Source organism: Epinephelus lanceolatus, chromosome 5 (genome assembly GCF_041903045.1).
Source record: "Epinephelus lanceolatus isolate andai-2023 chromosome 5, ASM4190304v1, whole genome shotgun sequence".
NCBI lineage: Eukaryota > Metazoa > Chordata > Actinopteri > Perciformes > Serranidae > Epinephelus > Epinephelus lanceolatus.
Genome location: NC_135738.1, coordinates 32,978,925 through 33,002,335, shown reverse-complemented (window position 1 = coordinate 33,002,335; position 23,411 = coordinate 32,978,925). Strand labels below are relative to the sequence as shown.

The following is a 23,411-nucleotide window of genomic DNA, read 5'->3' as shown; positions in this document are numbered from 1 at the left end:
AGTCAGCCACTCAGCCTGTGGAAGTTGGTCGATGAACTGTGCTTGACCATGCTCGGTGGCTGTAAGTTTCTACAGTGCTTGCTCTATGGGCCCCACAATGCATATGATCTAGGTACTTTCATACTGTGGAAATCGAGCATTTTCGGTTTCATGTACCACTGAGCAACTTTCATAGGAATGAACAGAGTCCTGCCTCCAATACTGTGTCCTTAATACAGCCATGGTTAGAAGTTATGTGTTTAAAAAAAAAAAAAAAAAAGGAAGAAGAAGAAGAAGAAGAAGAAGAAGCTCAGTTCATGAAAGCACATCCACTGTACAGTATTATTGTCACACATTAGCATGTACCGTAGCATTAGAAACTCCGTCATGATTCAGCAACTTCAGCAAAACTTGTTATCCAAGATCATATTAAGTTTGCCATGCACACTGGTTATAGTCCTCATCCTAAAAGCCTTTTGTAACATTAAAATTTAAACATACTGTTCAAAAATACAGTAAAGAATACATCTAATCTCTTTGCTGCTTGTCACAGTATGCTAAGCATTCGAACAGAACAGAATGAAAAGAGAGTCTTAGATTTTCAAGTGTCATTGAAACTTGGTAATTCCCGTGGTATTACTCAGACTAACTGGCTCTGCAGTGCAAAACAAAGCTGTTTCTTTATCTCTGTGATTCTACATGGATTATTTCTCTGGGACATGCAGCTTTAACATCAATCTTTAAGCACAATATGGTGTTTGTAGCCATCAGATTTGAGACCCTTTTTTCAGATTTCTTTTTTTAAAACGAGCTTGAAACATTAAAAAGTCATCTGGAGAGAACTTTTTAAACCAACTCACAGAGCTGCTCTTAGCTTAATTAGCTAGTTACAACTGCTCAGGACAAGGTTGCCGGCTACAAATGAGAAGCTTGCTTTAGTCTACCTTCGTCTGAAATCAAGGACCCATTGTTAAAAAAAAAAAAAAAAAAGATTATTTCATTTTGATTGGTAAATCTGCAGAGAATGGGAAGCTTGACGGGCATAGCAACAGTAACAAAGGGGGTCGGTGCTTAGTGAACCGTCAATTAATTCAGCACATCATAATTCAAATGAAAACACTCCTGATGAATTCTTCATTTTGATCTGTCTATGTCTCTTTGTTTATCTCAGTCTATTGATTCCAGCGCACTGAGGAAACACTAAGCAACAGAGATTCATTAATGCTAAACAGATTTGGCTCAATGCATTATGGATGAAGTAAATAGATGCTGAATATAATGCCAATCAAACAGCGTGGGTAAAAACTTGTGGCTCAAACAGGATCATTGTACTCTGTATGAATGAGCCCCTCTGACTGGAGGCACTGGAGCCCATATTCTCAGCGCAGAGCTGGAATGCACAGAAAAACCCTGCAATGCTGAAAGCAAGCCTGCGGGCGAGCCTCTAGCCAAGTTTGGGGCACTAATGAGGCAGAGGGAAAGAGAGAAACTAACTTAACATTTAAAATGACACGAACTTCCTCTTTGACTGTTAATGCTTGAACCAAAATTAAATTCCCTCTTCCTCATTTCTGTCACCATGCATGTCAAAAATATTCTCTTAAGCCAAGATCTGCACTCTGTACATTTAAACCAACAATGCACATAACTGAGTCACCTGCTTCACTGTATACACACACGCACACACGCTCACACACGCACACACGCAGCACTTAATCTGACACGTCCTGGAGGAATTAAGAGTCAAACAGTATCAGCATTTCTGGTGTGTGTCATAGGAGGCTCAGCAGAAAGACAAACCACTGGACAAACTGACAAGATAATCGGCTGCCACAAACCAACCTAGTGAGGCCTGTGTGAGGGAATGACACAGCATTTTCCCTTTAGAAAGAAAGGAAAGGAATAAACAGATTAATCCAAAAGGTGAAGCGAAGAGAAAGGAAGCAGGAAAGGTGAGGAGAACGAAGCTGCAGTTGCTGACAGAGCATTGCACAGACAGAAACCGGGCAGGGGTTGACTTCTATCTACACGTCAGACACACACACATACACACAAGTATCCACTATAAAATGCAAGGACAAGCCAAAATGTGTGAGGAAGTAAGGGCCCTTGGATTGTAGTGTTTACACTATGTCCTTGCGTGTACATTAGTATTCATTGTGATGAGGCTCTTAGCACTCCTTCCTCCTTTTAGCTTCTCTTTAGAAACAACATGCTCTCACATCACGTACCTGGCCCCTGCTGCCTTTATGATAGGTTCCCTTCCCCCTGAGCAGCGATACAGCGAGCTTAGACGTAACCTCTGTTCCTCAGTTATAAATCGCATTTCCACCATTCGATAACAAAAGGGACTGAAGAGAAAGGTGATGAAGAGGACATGTTGTGAGTCATGAGACCTACAAATCTGCACATGCATTTGCCCACTAATCCACCAGAACGCCCACCGGAATCTGTTAATTCAACATCTTAGAGCAGAATTGCAATCCAGGATCACTGGCTCATGTACTGGCACGTGATTCATTTTCTCTGATGAAAACTATGAATATGTCGGATAGGTAAGTCTAGTGAGCAACCGGTAGGGCTGGTAATGTTTAAAAAATTACAATACCAGTACCCTTAAAGTTGTGATCCTTTTTTTCAACTTCACTCAATACCCATCGAGGCATTCAGTTGCATAAAATACCACTGTACTTTAAAACTGTTTGGTGGCATCTCGGCACGCTGAACTGCTAACTCCGTCAAATACATCGGGCTCGACTTCACCACATCACAGAATGTATGGGTCGTAGTTGCAGTGGCGGGCCAATTACATGCCGCATTAAATTGAAGAACGCTTGCCGTGATTGGCTGCAAGCAAAACTAAACAAAGTCTTTTTTTTTTTTTGCTACATCTGGACACCAGACGTATTGAACAATAAGTTTGATACCACTTGGTGCTAGGTTATTTTTGTCAATACCTAAAAGTTATCAAGTACTGATACCCTGCCCAACCAATCATATCCTTCAATCTTGACAACACCAACCCCCAGCCCTCCATGACAGCTTTTACACTGACAACAGCAAGTCTTCCCTTTAAATCCCCCTCACTGATTTATATCTGAGCCACAGAACCATCTCCATTTTTAACTTTCTTAATCCTGGAGGAACCCCCTTCAGTGGGCTCCTACACAGATCCAGCAAGAAGCCTTGTTAGTATGAGACCCCTGACTGGTTACCTCCATCAAAGCACAAACAGCAGGGTCTGGTAACACCCCTGCTACTGCCTGCCTGTGTGGGGAGCAAAGCTTAGAGAGAGGAGGAAGCACTACAGAAAATATATTGCTGCAGATAAAGTTAATGGTTTCAACTGCAGAGATAGCTAGCCAAATGAGTTCCTGCGAGTGCACGCAGCGGGGAGATGGAGTGGGGAGATTGAGCATGAAGAGAAAAAAAAAGGCATGAGGCATATTTCCGCCTTTATTTGACTAGTAATAAAAAAGTCATTATTGAAACAATTTATTGTTGTTTTTTTTAATAAATACTATTTACAAAGACATTTTCCTCTGTTGGTGTAGAGGATAGAGTGCAGCAACTAGCAGAGGTTAGGATTACATCTGTCATCAAGAGATTGTATTACAGCTGTAATGACAAGGTGACTTTAAATCATAGTTTTGTTTGCAGACTGTTCAGGAGCAGCAAGCCACAATGTACACACACATGCACACACACACACACGCACACACACACACACACATACGCACACACTCTTGCATATTTCCCCACAGCTCGCTGTGGACAGCTGAGGCCGATTACGCCAATCATGGCAAACAGAGTTAACTGAAATAAGCAGCAGTAGGCTGTGTGTGTGCTTGTGTGTGTAGTGCATGTCTTGAGACAGCCTGCAGCTGAGAGGCTCAGTAAACAACGCCTTAAAGAAAATTAATAGTCCCCTCCAGCAAATACAGCTCCCACAGACTGCTTAGAGTACCCACAGCTCTCTCCTACACACACACACACACACACACACACACACACACACACACAGCCACCACTGCCACACTTAGGTATAGCAGCCGCCAGAGGAACATCCTGTGGTGAGATCCAGGGTTTATCTTTTGTGATATGTCCTCCCCTCTTTGTTAACCATCAGCCTCAGCAGGCGACATCTGTGTGTGTGTGTGTGTGTGTGTGCAGAATAGAAACCCCTTGTTTTAGTGTCTCTGTGGTCATAAACCACCCACATTTTGTCTCTCGGCTCTGTTAACCCAACGCCCCATGGCTGTATTGTGCACTCGATGGATGCGGTTCTCCAGTGCTGACTGGTAAACCGGTCTAAAAAGAGAGAGGCACTAACCTTAGTGGAGGTTGTGTCCTGTGAGATCAGCGAGTCCAGTGAAGGAATTAAAATCCACTGCTAGACTGAAGTGAAAAGACGTCTCCCTCCTCTATCTCTCTGTGCTCTGTCGCTCGCGCTGGCAGGTTCAGGCTAGTGTTAAACTGCTGCCTCGCTGCATTGGTTGCATCCTCCCTTCCTTCCCTCTCTCGGTCTCTCGCTCGCTCTCTCTCTCTCACACACACACACACACACACACTTGCACAGTCAGTGACAGACTGACTCGCCCTTTCACTCAACCTCCTGTCTTGCCTCCTCAGATGCTTTCCTTCTTCTTTTACCCTTTCCTCATTCCTCTCTGTGGCGAGTGAAGATAATCACATTCCAGCGGAGATGGGGCATATGGCGGGGGAGCGACACTCAGCCCCAGAGTAAAGCCCCCTCTGTGTGTGAGTGTGTGTCGCATGGACAATCAGTCCCATTGTGTTGGGTGAGGGGAGGGCCAGAGAGAGGGGGAAGAAGCCAATGGCCGTACTCATATGCTGTCCCTGCTGCTGCTGCTGCTGCTGCTGCTGGTGGCTATAGCAGATATAGGTGCTGAGCATGACACAAAATAACCCCCCCCGGGAAGAGAGGCGAGGAGGTGACACAAGAAAGGCATCTTGAGAGAGAGATGATGAAAAATTATGTGTGTGTGTGTGTGTGTTACAAAGTAGAAACCTGAAGTAAAGGATTACAGAATCTGAGTAATAATTTGTCATCATACCGCTCAGTGGCCTCTGTGATGTGCTTTGAACTTCTTTCTTCCAGGGTTCACACTGAGTACTACAGTGTAGGCTGGAGGTAGTGGGAGATGTAGACATAAAGTCCACCCACTCCTTTCCCATGACAACCAAATCAGTGGTTACACACTCGGTAGAGGAGTCACAAAGAGAAACATTTGCAGAAAGAACTAAGTATGACGACATGATTTCAATACGGATCCACTGTGGAAGCCAGAGCTGTCTATAGACGTCTTTTGGGGCCAGTCCAATTCAATTTAAGATAAGTTCCATTGACATGTCTTATCAAAGCAAGACTCAAGTCAAGTCCCAAGTCTTTTAGTGCAAGTCCAAGTTAAAAGTCTTGATAGGCCAACTGCTAGTCTGTGAGAACTGACCATTAAAATGAACACTTTGCTTTCAAAACTGTGTCAGTAAGTGTATTAATACAAAGCTCAAACTATTATATTCAGTCCTTAAAATACTAAATTATTTAAGACATGTGGCTATGCAAGTCTAGCCTGACCGCAGCTAATTTTTTCTTGGCAGCAGTGTCAGTCCGTCCACCACTTTGGTGCAGACTAAAATATCTACAAAATTTTGCAAACATTCCTGGTTCCCAAAGAGTGAACCCTACTGAGTCTGGTGATCCCCTAACTCTTCCTTATGATTGACATTTTTGATTTTAAGTAAAATGTCTTTCAAACTGTCAAATGAATTGCCATTAAATTTGAAGCAGGTACATGTTCCCCTCCAGATGAACTGCAGTAACTTTGGTGATCCCTTCACTTTTCTTAGAGCAACATCATCAGGTCAAAATTTAAACTTTAACTACCAAATACCTGAACAAATAACAATGTACTTTGGTTTTAGTTACAGACTGTATAAAAATAACAGACATAGCTACTGTGATGTCATCCACTTGTTTGTGGACCACCATTAGGAAGCCTTGAGTTTTAATTTTGGCCATCACTATCTTGGTTTTTAATGGCCAGAAGTGACCATATTTGGACGAGAGGGTGGAGCTGTGGATAAGAAGGGTGGATCTACAGACTGTGGTGGGACCTTGTAGGCAGCCTGTCAATCAAAGAGGTTACACCCTGAATTATGTGTGACTTTAAGCCTTAATAAAATGTAGACAGGAGAGTTCTATTAATATTCACCCCTGATTCAGTTATCATGAATGAGGAAATTAGCCAAAATAGTTTTTTGTACCAGGCTGTAAACATGTTTATTTCTGCTGTAAAGTTGCGCATTTTAACATGAGTGTCTATTGGGATTGACTCACTTTTGCAGCCAACCTCAAGTGGCCACTCCAGGAACTGCAATTTTTGGCACTTGTGCATTGGCTTCATTTTCCAGCCCCAGAGGTTACCACTTATTGCGAATTAGCAAATGTTGGCATGTTAACATCCTTAACTAAGATTCTGAACATGTTAACATTCCTGCTAAAGATCACTGTCAAAGCATTGGCAGTAAGTGAGCATGTTGCCATGGTTAGCATTCAGCTCAAAGCACTGCTGCGTCTGAATGCAGTCTCAAAGAGCCCTCAGCATAGCATAGACTCTTGGTCATGAATGTTTTAGCTTCAAGTCTCAAGTCAGGTCTACAGTATGTCTAGTCTCACAGCAGTCTAGTCCAGTTCAAATGTCAAGACTTGGGTGTGAGTCAAGTTTCACGTTTACAGCTCTTGTGAAAGCCTCTAAAATGTCCCCATTTCAGGAACTAAGAAGTTTTTGTAGCCTGATGACGCTGCATGTTTTTTCTTCTTCATATTTTGGGTTTTGACCTGATTTCATAATCCCTGCTAGTCAGACAACCCGTAGAGAACCACTCAAGTCTCCAGCTGAGTAGCAGGATTAAGAAAATATGAAAAATTAATTTCATGTAAAATTATTTTTGGGACAGCAGGAGTCTTTTCATAAATAGATGCAGTAGATGTATAGTTATTTGCGTTTCCTTCCTCCATTCTCAGTTATAACTGTGCTCATCAGCAGAATACAGCAGACTGCAGAGCAGAGAGATCTCTGTTGTGGTTGGGTGGAGTGGCTGAAGTGTTGACATGGTGAGAAAGAGCGCTCAGTTGTTCTCATATTGTCAAACCTGTCTGTGAAAATGACCTGCAGGCCCCGATAAGTGTTACAGTGGCACAGAGAGAAGTGCTGCTTTCACAAGTTCTGTGAAGAAACATTTTTTTGGTTGAATCTGATGCACACACAAATGCACACACAGTCACACCTAAGTGCTTGCGTGAAAAATTCTTTATGTCAAGGAGCTTCACTTTATCCATTTATTTTCTAATTCAGACTGGCAGCCATCACAGTCCTGACCGCCTTTCTATTCTTCTTGCTGTCTGTGCATCTTTTCACGCCTTTCTCTCCTATTAACCTTAATCCTCCGACTCTTCCTCACCGATCTCCTCTCCTCTGATCTACTTTTTCATCTCGCTTCCCATTTACCACAGCTGGAAATCCAGCATGGGGCTGCTGATTCTCTGTTTAATGATCCAACACATCCTTTATCGTTAACCCTTTGTAACCATAGCCAGACACGGATGCCCATTAAAATGAAAACCTTTCAGCAGTTACATGAAACGACCTGCTCACAGTCGGCACACATACACTCTCTAGTGTCACACACGCTTTGATACACACTGTGAGCCTGCATAGGCCTCATTACACAACACAGTAATTAGTGACCGGAAAGGCCGAGACAGTCAATAACTACATCCAGACGTCACCAGCAGCGGTATGCGTGCTGCTTGCATGTCTCTTCAGACTATAAGTGTGTGTAAGCCACATGCAGGAAATCAGGGTGCTACAGAAATAATTATGCTCAGTTTCTGTCTGGCCATTTACTGCAGAGCCCACACACAGGTCAGTGCTGCTGCTCTAAGGTCAGACAAGCTGCAGCCAGGCACAAAAACACATGGTGTGTCAATACTAGAAGACAGTTTGATTCCATGGTAAGCACAGCTGTGACATGCAGCACTTCTGTTGTGTTTTAATGCAGGGTGTAATGTAGAGCTGCAACTTTTTGATGAAGGTAAAAAGTGACACAACACACCATTAAGCATTGTGGTGCTACAGTGATGCCCCAGCCCACAAATCATATTTCAGATGTAAAAGACCAGCAAAAATGACATCGTCATCATTTAAATTTTTTTCAGTGAAAATGTAATGCAAAAATTAGCATTCTCACTAAAATCATGACATATCACCATCGCAATATCTCAAAGAATAATCGGAATAAACAGGAAGTTCTTTGCATATCGTGCAGCACTAGAATTAATGCAACATGGTGGACTGTGCAGGGTTTATGTTTGTTTATGATCATTTCTATCGCCAAAGGTGCCGGTTCCTTCCTCATTTGAGCGAAACAGAGGAGGAGAAACGCCCACAAGGTCACAGATGCTATTATACTTTTGATTTTATGTTATCTGTGTGTACTGGAAACTAGCTGTTAGAGCGGCTGCCAATAATGAGTTACCATTAGGGTTATTTTTTGTCTATTTCTCGCCGTGTATCACCTGCATCAACACCGCATCCATGGGGCTGCCATTGTTGTTTAGAGGAGTAAGGTGATTGGTTTAGAAGGCTGTGTGACGTTAGAGAGTGTAACTGGGAGTACATCGATCTGGTATGAGTTCACGGGTGGTAAGTCACGGGTTTGACTGCCGTTCCAGTGCACTTTCACAGGTAGAAGGTTGTAAAAACATGAGTTGCGGGTTGCCTGGAACACTCCATAAGTGTTAGGCAAGATACATGAAAAATGCTATCAATTATTAATTATATTACTCATTAAAAAAGATGACATTATTTTTATAATTACTTAACAGCAAAAGTGCACATATTTAACACATGTGGATCTAGAATACGAGACATTTTGATTTAGTGTACAGGCAGCTATTAATGGCTAACGTTAGCTTAGCCTTGGGAACTGACCGCTTGCAAAACTTCAAAAGTTGTGAAAGGGTACCAACTGAATGTATAGCAAGAGTGACTAGCTTGAAGCTAAGAAGATACAACATTTAACATAATTACAACAAAGTTTTAGTCACTGGGAGGCACATTTTTCCTCTCGGTGAAGGCTAACCACCTCTTCTTACCTCCAGCCCCAATGCCAAGCTAACGTGTCCAGCAGCAGTCTGTTCTGGAGCACACAAGCTACCAGTAAAAAAGCAAACAAAGTCCAAGTAACTGCGTATTTCCCCTCTGTATAATGTAAGTACTGATTTTCAATCCCTTACACTCTTTACAGACAAAGTAATCACGTAACTAATGAGGTACCATGTAGGCCTAATGCGTTACTGTCCAGCGCCGACTGTTGAGGGATGTATGTTCAGGAACACAATGTGTTTCATTTTGATAAACCCACAAACCAAATAAATACATTCAGATTAGCCCAATGCCACGTTTGAGATCATATCATGCTCCGCTTGACATCATCTAGTTTCCAATACCAGTAAGTTGCAACATTCAGATGAAGCGCGGTGGATCAAAAAAAGATTGTGCATCAACACGCTTTAACCTAAGTTGGGTTATGCAACATCTCTGGAAATATCTACATCACACACACTAACAATTTTTAACATCAGTGTGTTTCTATTACTAGAGGCAGGCTAAAACACACTGAGGTGCGAGTCCTTTATGTGACCTCAGACTGGGCCGAAAAAACAACCAACATGTGTGTATGTGATGAAACTCGTCACGGAGAACAAAGAGCATGTGGCCGAAAAATGTTCCTGCTTTTCTTTTCTATTTCCTCTATGCAAATGTTTGACTAGCCTACTTTTATTGTTACAAGCAGGAATTAATTGCCGATTTCTAGATGCAGTGTTACTGCTTTTTAAAATAAATGAACGTAATTCTTCTTCATTTTCTCCACTGTAACAAAAAACAAAATAAACCTAACTGAATTTTGTGCACAGCTGCACGTTGCTGACTTTATCATTATAGATTAAAGTTTAAGAGAATAATTGGGAGATTCATAGTGAACATAAACTTAAAACTGGCGGAAATTCATGATTCTAATACTGCGGTGTTGTTTGTATCTGAGCCAGACACAGTTATTCAGGAACTAATAAAGCACAGCAGTAATTATCCTAATCAAAAGTGACAAGTGAGGATATTAAAAGAAACCCTCTAACAAACTCTGTGTTACATTTATCCTGATTTACTGTCCCTGTCAACTTTCAGCCTAATTGGTGCTAATTATGTTAAAAACTTGCAGCATTTGTTTAACATTCGTGGCACTGTTGCACAGGAGGAGCTGAGGGTAAATCTCCAGCCTCATTTGCGTTATCAAGGAGAAAAATTGTTATTATCTCAAAAATAATATATATTATAAAACTACAGAATTACTTTTGCCTTTTCCGTCAGCGGTTGCCAGTTGAAAGAGCCGAGCATTATTTTACCAGGAAATGGCTTTCAGAAGAATGTCAGGCATGTGGGGCATGGTGAACATTTGAATATTTTTAGAAAATCATACCTCTTATGTGCCAGCGCATCCATTGATTATTATCTGCGGAATGGCCTATTGTTTCCATGGTGACACTTAACAGAAGTATTGGTTTTCAGACAGTGAATAATGGACGTGCTTGAAGTATTCTCTATATTCAATTTGACATGATTGCGCCGGCATATATACAGGTCCACATACATGAAGACAACCCACAAATCCATAGATTTAATTTACACTAGGTTTATGCGCAGAGCGTGCACACTCACACGCACACACACACACACACACACACACAGAGGTAGACAAATAAATGCAGAAACAGACACTAACTCACACATACACACCGCTTGGTATGAGAAATGCAATCAAACACTTAATGCACACGCTGCATGGTGGTAGATAAGCCCTTCCTCACTGCTTCGCAACCACAGATCTATCTGCTGTCACACACTGTGAACGTCAGCTTAAAGAATCCCTTCTGTATCTCTCCACACACACATGCACACACACTCTGTCTAATTTTAACTCCCTCTCTTGGTATCCAGCAAAAACTCAAAAGTAATGAAACACATCATGTAAGACCACTATGTCGGACTTCTCATGCACCTTATTTCTCCCAGAATCAACTCTCCTCTTCACACTTGGGTGACCCTGAATCTCTCACATGCCCCGACGTGCACACATCCTCATACCTGACTGTGTGGACGTTTGGGTAGTAGAGAAGAAAATATAATTTCTTGTTTAGCAGTGGTCTGAACTCGCATCTGTGCTTTAGATAGACCCACTCAGGCTTGTTGAGCTGTTGTTGAAAGTATAATTTAATTTATACGCCAACTCTGTAATTTAAACTTGTGTTTATCAAATCAAACTAAAATTTAAGAAGGAAGCAATCCTCTCAGTTATTCAATCCACTCTCACAATCATTTCATTGTTGGGATGCTCAGACAAATCTCATATCCTTTGGATGTGAGGAGATTTGGCAAACAGCATGAAATTTAATATCTTCAGACACATTTTTTTCCTTTAATTAGAAATGTTCTGGGCAGCGGGTGTTTCCTAGACATGGATTAAAACTACTTTCACTGTGATCCTTGTTGAATTTCTGAAATCATTTAGTCAGATCACCCTTCAGCAAATTAGCAGAAGCACATTAAATGACAAACAGTCCAATAAATCATAAAATACTATAAATTAAGTCTCTCACTGTGCATTGGATCAGGCTTGAGGGACGTCATGGCAGTTATTTAATTCAGCGTTTGTTCTCTTTTCTTCCTCTCTCTCCCTGATTTAAGTGTTTTATAATTTAGGCAAGTTCCTTTTTGACGGCTCCTATGGTTTTAACACTATGTTACCAATGACTGTTACTTTAACATGGACTTACTAAGTCAAAACATTGATTCAGTTCTGTTTGAAGGCTTCTGCACGGATACTATCTTTCTTAATGTTAAGGAGTTTGCAGTTAGCTGATTATTTAAATAGATTTTATGCATTAAATCTCACATTTTGCCCACAATCCAATTGATTTCAATTGAATTAAATTATCAAAATTACTTTTAAAAAGTTTTTTAAAAAGTATTAAAAGGAACAAAACAATAGTACCAAAGAACAATCAAAAACGTGAAACCAAGCTCCATTTGTGTCTTTTTGGCCACTTGGGGGCGGTGTAACAAACTGTCAACACATCACTGACATATTCTTACCTAGGGGTGTGCCATGTCATCTTGTTCATGATAATACCAGTATAATTTTTGATATCATATGAAATATCATATGAATATCATTAGGCCTGGGCGTCCCAAAGCCCTGGACTTCTCAGACTCTTTTAGCAAGTCACTGCTCAGAGGGAACTCATTCAGCAGCTCCTCAGGCAGCAGCACAGCTTCTCTCCCTCTCCTCTCTCGCTGTGCACACATGAGAGTCAGTGTTGTAACGTCATTTTGTCATAAACCTTTGAGTAATGTAAACCTATGTGACGCTTGCGGCTCAACAGAAGAACTACATATATGTGAATGTGCAATAGTTACAGTGGCATAACAGCCTGTCACAGGTTACAGCATGATGAATAGAGGAGAAATGGCATTAGCATAAAGGCCCAGGTGGAACAAAAAACTCTCAGTCATTCAGGATTTTGCTAAAAGAAGGAAATCACCCATTGATTTAAATATATAGATCCCAGGGTACATGTTCTTGTATTTGGGAGCTGTTTAAATGTGTAATTTGTGTTAGATTTTATTTTGTTGAACTATTAATATTGTATACAGAATCTAGATCATTTTTGCTTTGTTTTTTTGGTGAATATTTGAAGGCAAACTGTTAGGGATGACATGTAAAACCATATCACTTATTTTGTTGTAATATATATATATTTTTTAAACTAATTTATCATGTTGTCGAGAAACATTATCACAAAAATACCCTGAAATATCGTGATATTGTTTTAGGGCCATATCCCCACCCTTATTATGACTACATAAATTTTGCTATGGAGAAAATGTCTATAACCATTACCTACTCACAAATCCAGCAGACACAGAGCAACATTAGCATGAATTCAGAGTTGTATATCTAGGCACATGATGGACATATATCCTGTATTTGCTTTTCGTTTAGCTCTGGTTTGCTCTCTATCAACCTCTGCTAAGTGCTTCACCAGCTAGTCGTTAACTTGTCTGTCTGCTGTCTGGTGCTGTGCAAGTAGTGAGTTTGTGTTTTTCTAGGAAGGCGAAGGTACGGTCCGCCCTTCTCTCCCTCTTACTGGCTAGTACTTATTGCCTTAGGTAGTTGGATTGGTTATGTTTAAGCATGAGGAGTGACACTGGTAAGGGTAAGGGTAAGAGTATGCTGAAATGCTGAGTTGATCACGACAAGTGGCCCCCTTTGACATTACACATTTTTTTTACCCATTGTTTGTACTGAAATATTGATTGGTGCAGCTTCTGGTCCAAAGGATGACTTTCATTTTTGAGTCAAAATCAAACTCTCAAATGGCAGCAGCTCAGTGTCTATGTGAGATTTTCAAGACTTTCTTCCTGGATATACTCTTTCTTCCTGAATGGCTCTGCAGAACAGAGTGCGCATCAACTTTTTTCCATGTCCAACCTGTCAAAACCACTCAACTTTTCCAATATATTAAGCTGTGACAGCAGTTTTTGAATGAAAAGAAATACATTCAGTTCATTTTGAGTTTAACGAGTCCAATTTGATTGATTCAGTTGGTTTTAAAACCTCATCTTGCTGCATTGCAAATGTTCATTTTTATTTTTTGTAACTCCACTTTCAAGCGTGAAACAACGTAATATATGTGCATATATTTTCCTCTGTCCTCTCTTTCCTTATGCCTCACTACCTTCCTCCCACTCGTCACAGACACACACACACACTGGCCACCTCATACTTTTCTCTGCTTCCTTTTCACTGCAGTTGGCATTTCCCCCTCCCCTCGCAAACTCCCCCACCTCTTCACCACATCCACCTACCACTCTGTTACTCTAGTCCACCTAACCCTTCACCATCCATCTCTTTCTTCTCTCTTTGGCCTGAGAAGAAAGGAGAGGGGAGGAGAGCAGCATGGCTCCGGGCCATTACTCACCACATCTCTATAAGCATAGAACCAACGGCCTCCCACGCACACACATGCACATCATTAATTAAATCTTCATCATTTAAAATGCATGCACATGTGCGTGTTCACCAACACACACACATAAACACACACATTTGGCATGCACACACTAAATTTGAGCCCTTGCTGTTTTCATTGACTCTCCTCCTCCTCCTGGTGCACCACGCACATTATGAAGGTCAGTGATGAATGATGGGTATTGTCTGCAGGCACACGTGTCAATAGATGCACGTACACACAAGAACAAAAGCTACAAAGACACAGCAAACAAGGTACAGAGGCCGAATCTCCATCTCTACAGCAGCAGGACACATCGGTCATGAGGGCAGAGCAGGCAACCGGTCAGCATCTGCCCCCGCATCATAGAAACAACCCACCTTGGATTGGTTCCCGAAATCAGCAGGACACACACACACACACACACACACACACAAAAACATGCACACACACATCATGCCATCCCTGCTGTCAATCTGGCTGCCAAAATCAATGTTGACTTGGCAAAGTCCATCCTGAGCGGCACTGCAAGACAGATAATAATGCTGGACACCAAATATCCAGACACCAAATTGATTGAACTGTTCAAACCATCTCAGCACAGAAGAAAACGCTTGGTTGCGTTCATTATCCACCTTATCTTTCTCATCTTTCCTCACAGTAAACACACAGAATAAATCCCATGATAATCCACCCTGAATTAACAATAAGAGTTGAGAGCAATCACTGAGAGTGATTCATTATTTTCATGTCTGGGAGTGCATCAGTGGCAGTCTGCATGTTTGTGTGTGTGTGTGTGTGTGTGTGTGTGTGCATGAGTGCACAGTACACTCACTTGAAGGATTTTAACAAGATAAAAAGGTACATTGTTTTAATACTGTTTCACTCACCTCGTGAGAGGCCAGTTCATGGAGTCAAGTGCAGTTGCAATCATGTAGATTATGACAATTATGATCCATTACTGATTTACCCTTCTTGGTTAATAAAGTGCACTGCTAACATATTGTTGGTACTGTGTGAGTGAACTGTGTGAACTTGAACTGCTGCCTCCTGTATGTACCCGTCTGTCTACTCTGCATGCTTGAATGAATATTCTGCGCAGGATTTATACATCTCGTCCTGGCTAACAGGATTGACTGCGTTCTCCTTTCCATCATTTAACTCTCTAACAGGGCAATCACATTTCAGCACGCTGGGCTGATCGGGTGTTCTGTTCTGACAGGCAACATGGGAGAGTTCATTTCAGCAAGTCATACAAATGTACTGTGCTGACACTGGCTTTTACACTGCTAATGAGTTAATGCAGCAAGCTGGTAAGCACAGACTACTGTGGGTATTTGCACAAGACTTACTTTTCACCTGAAAATATATGTGAAACTCATCACCCATAACTAATCCACCTCCATCAATGGCCAACCAATGGAGATGGTGGAGAGCTTTAAGTACCTTGGCATCAATCTGGACAAAGACTTGAGCTTCCATCACCACAGTTATCCATAAACGCTGCCAACAAAGAGTCTATGCCATCTGCAAACCACCATCTCCTGCTCCGTCTGTATCATTGAACCCATCCTCCTGGACGGCGGCACCTGCTATTTCACCATGGTCACCCTCACCAGTAGAAAAAAGCTCCTGAAAATCAACAAAATATCTTCTGAAATAACAGGCCTCCTCAACCTGCCACCACTCACAGAGCACTGACAACCTCTGCCATCCCCTCATCCCATGCTTCATCCTCCTTCCCTCTGGCCACAGATACAGTTAACCACTCTGCCAAAAATCTCACTTTGGGAGGAATTTTGTGCTTTCAGACATTTCTGCTTTCAGTAGCCTGGAGTCACTGTAATAGACGTGTTCTGTTGTCTTGTTGTGATGTTCTTTTTGTTTCTATCCTGTGTGCTATATATTTTAGGCATTTGATTGTACAGACTGTGAAAGTAAATTTCCTCTATAGAGGACAATACAGAATGACTTCGAATCTGACCACTCAACAGTGACTTTGAGAAATTCAATGGCTGTGATGAGCCACTCATTCATTTTGCTCCTGACAGGTACAACAACAAGAAAGCACTCTGCTCTGGTGACGCATGGGTGCCTTTGATCAGCCTGCAAACCCTCAGGTGGCCACAACTGAAATTACAGGTCACATAATGCCCTCAGCTCAGAGAACTTCTTTTGTTTTTTCATTCAGTGTCCTACAAATGATCCAATGATAAATTCTCTTAAATTTTAATTTCAATTGTTTTGGAATTGTTAATAGATTTTATTACAAGGTAGGAATGTCTGTTTCTGGCTAATCCAGTGAATTAAATACCTGAGGAACAAAATTCAATCCAATTTGAATACGATCTGAAGAATGTGGATGCATTTAAAACGTTTTTGGTGTATGTGCTGGCTCAGTATGATTCACTGGAATGTAGGGGCTACCATCTTGGAACACCGTGTCCAGCTCTCACAATGCATCCATTGCTGACCGTCCACACATTGGGTAAATATATCGGATCACTCAGCTCTGTAGGAAATGACTGAGCTCTGGTGACTCATGTTTGCTTGTAGAGAATCACAATATTGATGCAAAGCAATTGTTCTCTTACTGCTATTGTTTAAAGCACTTTACTACAGGCACTATTCATTTGTATGTTAGTCTGGACTGTAAATAGGAGTTTGGAAATCTTTAATTGGATGTGTATGAGTGCACACACAAAGGGGAGGCATTTTGCCTGTTTACATGTTTAAGAATATAAATATATGCATGAGCAGATGTCTTAAGTGTAGCCCAGTGACAAAGACATTTCTCAAGGTGTCTGTAAGTGTGTGAGAGCCAAGCACGCCTCTCTTGTCACCCGTCAGTAAAACAATCTCAGCATTATGTCAGGACTGAGGCACGCCGGGAGGAATGCTGATTGATGCAGAGAGAGAGAAAGAGGGAGGGATGAGCTTAAGGGAGAAAAAAGACAAAATAACAACAAAGGAAAACAGATGATGAAAGAAAGAAAGAAAAACACAGTCCTCCTTGGGGCACCTACTGTTGAAGAGGTTGACAACCAACACAGCGGGACTCAGCGAGTGGAAACAAACAAGCACACTAAATTTAGCTCATCATCATCAACTTCACCTGACTACCTGACTTTCTAGTTTTGCCTCCAGACTCAGGCATCCACACACTGGTCCTATCTAGCTGGAACACACTGTGCTGCCAACGCTCTGTAAATCTGAAGCGTGAGCTGCTTTAGAGCTGCGGCGCGCACACAAGGAAGTCAGAGGGGAAATTAATGAGTAACCATGTTAAGAGCAACCAGTCAAACCTCTAAAGGCCACAGTGTTCACAATACAATTCAAAAAATGTGGACCAAACGAACCTGTACACTCTTACTAGGAATGGGACGAAAAATGAAAGCCACGTCTTGAGAGTGGTCCTATAACATAAATTAAAAGGGTTGATCCTCTTAGGTGCATGAACGTCCTGAACAATTTCTGTGTATTAAACTGAGATATTTTATGTACAAAATTTGTGTTCATATATTCTGAATAAGGTGAAGGAGGAATGCTCACAAATTGCCCAAAACAGAAAGCGTTTATCCTCTGGGGAGCATGCATGTGTTTTATGCTTAAAAAGACAATCTCCCAGTACATGCTTAAGAAAAAAACAAAGGGTCTTTAAAAGCATATTCATTCTGTGGGGACCATGAATATCCAAAACAAATACACTCACCGGCCACTTTATTAGGCACACCTGTTCAACTGCTTGTTAACGCAAATAGCTAATCAGCCAATCACATGGCAGTAACTTAATCCATTTAGGCATGTAGACATGGTCAAGACGACCTGCTGAAGTTCAAACCGAGCATCAGAATGGGGAAGAAAGGTGATTTATGTGACTTTGAACTGGGCATGGTTGTTGGTGCCAGACGGGCTGGTCTGAGTGTTTCAGAAACTGATGATCTACTCTGGTTTTCACACACACATCCCTAGGGTTTACAGAGGATGGTCCGAAAAAGAGAAAATATCCAGTGAGCAGCAGTTCTCTGGGAAAAAATGCCTTGTTGATGCCAGAGGTCAGAGGAGAATGGCCAGACTGGTTCAAGATGATAAAAGGACAACAGTAACTCAAATGACCACTCGTTACAACCAAGGCCACACCAGGTGCCACACTCTGTCAGCTAAGAACAGGAAATTGAGGCTACAATTCACACAGGCTCACCAAAATTGGAAGATAAAAGATTGAAAAATGTTGCCTGGTCTGATGAGTCTTGATTTCTGCTGCGACATTCAGATGGTAGGGTCAGAGTTTGGTGTAAACAACATGAAAGCATGGATCCATCCTGCCTTGTATCAACAGTTCAGGCTGGTGGTGGTGGTGTAATGGTGTGGGGATATTTTCTTGGCACACTTTGGGCCCCTTAGTACCAATTGAGCATGGTTTAAACACCACAGCCTACCTGAGTATTGTTGCTGACCGTGTCCATCCCTTTATGACCACAGTGTACCCATCTTCTGATGGCTACTTGCAGCAGGATAATGCACCATAAGCTCAAATCATCTCAAACTGGTTTCTTGAACATGACAATGAGTTCACTGTACTCCAACAGCCTCCACAGTCACCAGATCTCAACCCAATAGAGCACCTTTGGGATGTGGTGGAACAGGAGATTCGCATCATGGATGTGCAGCCGACAAATCTGCAGCAACTGTGTGATGCTATCATGTCAATATGGTCCAAAATCTCAGGACATTTTGCAGCTGACACCTGTCGGTGCTCTCTAGTGGACAAACTATATAACAGTGACACTTTTTCAACACTACCTTAGTTACCCAATTACAACTGTGGCGTTTCTGTATTGCAAATTTTTGTTATCTATCAGCCAACATATACTAAACACCGACATGCCAATATATCCATGAAAACCTAATACTGACTGAATATTAGTACAGCTCTAGGAAGCTTTAACCCCTAAAAACTGACCATAATCCACGTTAAAGGAACAGCTTACCACAAATTGAAAACTCAGTCATTATGTGCTGTTGGAATGCTCATATGAAAACAGACAAAAAGCTAATCCAAACATATGAGTGCATATGCGCTGATACTGACAAGTTGTGTTGCTTGTGACACCCTCTCCCACGTTGAAACAATGAGCGTGGTGAAAGGACCCAGGCCGGCTGGTGTTCCCAGCCTTTTCCTTCCTGCCAGTGAGAATGAAAGCCGAATGCCTCACAGTGTTTCCTCTCCTCTGCTATTAAGTAAGGGTGACTCACCCGAGCTCACTAACAATGCACGCCACCCTAAGAAAGGTGCACAGCTGAGGGGTTGCAAATCTACAACACATACACTCACACTTTCATTGCCCTATATGCTGCATATAAACACACACACACAACACAAACTCAGTTGGGTAATGGGCCATCAGGGACGTTGCCAAAAGGCCAAAGTGGTTGGAAGAGGGTCTTAAAAGGGGGGAAACGGTTCCCAGGCTTCTGAGAACAAAACTGTCTTTTTTTCCCAGCCTTGTGGATTTAAATGCTCCCTCACAGAGTGGCAGGCCGGTCCGCATGGAGACCAATGCTGCGGTTCAGTGAATCAACACGCTCACTCCAAGTATGTTCACTGGAACAAATGCATTTACCAAACACTCATGTTGGCAAACTGCTGACTGCTAACAGAACCTGATCAAAAAAAAGATATACTGCAGTGGGGAGGAATCTTTTCAGATAATTTGCTCTTGTTTTGTGCAGCCCTAGCACTTGTCGTTAGAGGGAACAGCAACATATCAGCAGAGTGGAAAATAAATGGTCTATGTGGGAGAGCAGCCAGATGATAACATTAGAAAGTGGATCAGGCTCGCAGGTAGGAAACAGAGATTAGCTAAATGCCAGTCAAACAGGGATAACAGAGCAGCGGGGATTAAACAAGTCAAGGGAATATTTAATGGTAATGAGAGGTGAGTCACAGATGTGGAAGGATTTGCACAAAAAAAACTCTTCACTTATTAAGAATCATCATTTAACACCAACTCATCCCAGTGTGAAGCCAAATATGTACTGTAGTCTCCAAATCTTACCATAACAGCAGAGCAGACACATCTTTGCGTTTTTACCTTTCCGCCTCCAAAACCAGTACTTGCGCCGTCGTTTCATTCTCAGTCCAGTGTCTTTTATTTTGAAAAAAAAACGAACCCAAGATCTCCTCCTATATATATTCAACCAATGACAGTGTTCATCCTCACTGTGTTGTCCAGCCTGTAAGGATCACACCTACCCAAGGCACTGCGTCTGAGACGGGACCTCCGGTAACTGGCAACCAGCCAGTCCATGCTGTGTCCGAGCCCGTGCACAGAACGCAGTAGAGGCAGTAGATTGAGTGAGTGGGGTGCATGAGAAGAGTTTCAATTCTATGTAGAAGCAATGGCCTAAAATACACCTCTGTTTAATACTTTCTTCCCTTGCTTCCTCTAAGGAACAAAGAGGCAGAGGAGATACCCTGACAGAATGCTATGCTGAGACCTTCTACACCACTGAAGAAAAGACGAGTCATCCGACCACCAACCCCCTCACATCTTGCTGTCCTCTTGCAGATGGGAAGTCCTTAATTGCGCAAAGGTGAAGAAAAAAGGTAGGTTTACACAACTGCCCCACATCTTCCTCTCTGTAAATGTACTTCCTCAAAGTCTCTCTTGGTCCCTCAGTGTCCCACAGGCCGAAGCGGCAGATCTGAATTATCCTTTTCTGAGTTCAGATTGTAAGGTAAGAGTACAGTAGCTTTCTGGGAAGAGCCTCACAGGCTCACAATGCCAGTCAGGAGGGGGAAACGACGCACACTGCATTCAGGAAACACTGGCTGGCGCATAGATGGAAAAACACTGCGTCAGATATTTAGGCTTCTGATTGACTTATCATATTGGAATTCAGACTAAACACTGACAGGGGTCCATGTTTTCCCAGACTCAGTGTATCAAACCCAGTTGATAAGGTTTAGAGGTAAAATAAAAAATAGATATACAGTAAATTACAGATTCCACGGGAATATAATCTGGCCTTGGGTGAGGTGTGAGACATGTGTACAAACACATAAAGGAAGCATCGACAGACTTTGTTTTTACCCACCCTTTTTTTTCTGGAGAGACTTTACACATTTCTATACAAACAGTCTAAAAGTAGCTCATTGTTAGTTTCCTCTCTCCACCTCATTGTTTTCCAGCAGGCATCCGGCAGAAATGTCCGCCTGTCTTCCCAGAATCACAAGACTAGTGTTTGTTACAGTTATATTAGCATTGTATTGGTAATTTTCAAGTGCTTTTTAAAACATATAGTGAGTCAAAATGAAATAACAAAGGAGCAAAAGCACAGCAGTCTGCTTTCCAATGTTAGGACCTTTTGGTTTTATAGAGACAATCTAACAAATCTGATAACATTTGCTTGTTTTCTAATTGATTTGGGAGCAACGGCACAGTATCGTGCCAAACTATAGTATGTGTGGATTGTTGCTTTGTTGCAATAAGAGTACATAACTCTGCATGTGTTCTCCTAACACGCTGAGCATGAAGGTCCACCTGCTGGTCGATGGGAGAGACATTTCTGAGTATTTACCTCCACCTACTGGAACATTTGCAAACTGGAGTACCTCAGGCTTCATACTAAATACTTGTGAGAGCATGTGTGTGTGCAGCCACTGAGGAGTATTACACAAACACTCATATGTATTAGCCAGTTCCTGCTGAGTGCAGCCCACACCCACTGTAATTATCAGCTGAGCAAACTATGACCACCTCCACTCCTCCGCACACAATCATGCCCAGTCTGAGACGTCTCCGCCAGACACAGAGTAAACACTGGAAAATATTTTCAAGGAAATGAAATAATCCTGCATTCTCCAATATAATAATAAGTTATGTATAAAGAGAGATCGATATCCGCTTAGGTGAGGTGTTGAATTTTTCATGGCCTTTTGCTTTGTGCACCTAAAGATACAAAATGCTTTGAAAACTATTGAACTTGCTGTAATCCAGTTAGCATACATGACAACACTATATACACCACAGTCACATACTGTAGGATATGTGCACAGCCAAAACGTCATCCGACCTTTGAACAATAATGCAAAGCACAACTGTTGATAAACTCATGAAGTTTAAGTGATGAAGACTGATACGCTGATAGCTTCACTTGAAGCCTACTGATAGCCTCTATCAGGACAAACCTTCTTCCTTACAGTCATATGTCTGGATTTATGTGCAAAGAAGAACAGGATATACGATTCTCCTATTACGATATGTAATAGGAGAACACCACTAACAACAGGATCCATGGGAACAAATTAATACCAGAAAAGCTTTCGAAAATAAATTGCGAACAAATTGCAATGCCCGAGGCTAGTTTAAGACTGAATAAAATCACATAAACCTGAATGAACTGAATGCTTTTACTGTAATTTCAAAGACAGCATTTTCAAACACGCTGTTTGAGACACAGCCAAGGGTTTAAACTTTAAACCCCCCACAAATACCAATAGCATTTCAAAAGATCTCAATGGGCAATGACGATATGTTATACTACACTTCTACAGTACAGGCCAAAAGTTTGGACACACCTTCTCATTCAATGCGTTTTCTTTATTTTCATGACTATTTACATTGTAGATTCTCACTGAAGGCATCAAAACTATGAATGAACACATGTAGAGTTATGTACTTAACAAAAATAGGTGAAATAACTGAAAACATGTTTTATATTCTAGTTTCTTCAAAATAGCCACCCTTTGCTCTGATTACTGCTTTGCACACTCTTGGCATTCTCTCCATGAGCTTCAAGAGGTAGTCACCTGAAATGGTTTTCCAACAGTCTTGAAGGAGTTCCCAGAGGTGTTTAGCACTTGTTGGCCCCTTTGCCTTCACTCTGCGGTCCAGCTCACCCCAAACCATCTCGATTGGGTTCAGGTCCGGTGACTGTGGAGGCCAGGTCATCTGCCGCAGCACTCCATCACTCTCCTTCTTGGTCAAATAGCCCTTACACAGCCTGGAGGTGTGTTTGGGGTCATTGTCCTGTTGAAAAATAAATGATCGTCCAACTAAACGCAAACCGGATGGGATGGCATGTCGCTGCAGGATGCTGTGGTAGCCATGCTGGTTCAGTGTGCCTTCAATTTGGAATAAATCCCCAACAGTGTCACCAGCAAAACACCCCCACACCATCACACCTCCTCCTCCATGCTTCACAGTGGGAACCAGGCATGTGGAATCCATCCGTTCACCTTTTCTGCGTCTCACAAAGACACGGCGGTTGG

General features: G+C 41.9%; 1 protein-coding gene across 5 annotated transcripts in view; it reads right to left on the bottom strand.

Annotated features, from left to right (window-relative positions):
- fgd4a (FYVE, RhoGEF and PH domain containing 4a) overlaps positions 1-23,411 on the bottom strand; it is a 68,249-nt gene that overhangs the window by 39,647 nt on the left and 5,191 nt on the right. Inside the window, exon 1 of one of the 5 annotated variants that reach the window (XM_078168097.1) lies at positions 20,391-20,834. The exons of 2 other annotated variants lie outside the window; for them this stretch is intronic. In XM_078168097.1, the coding sequence (XP_078024223.1) occupies positions 20,391-20,445 (55 nt within the window). In that variant the 5' untranslated portion in view covers positions 20,446-20,834. Of the gene's footprint in view, positions 1-4,312; positions 4,716-20,193; positions 20,325-20,390; positions 20,835-23,411 lie in introns of those variants that run through there. 2 more of the 5 variants (XM_033635257.2, XM_078168098.1) reach the window with 2 other exon arrangements.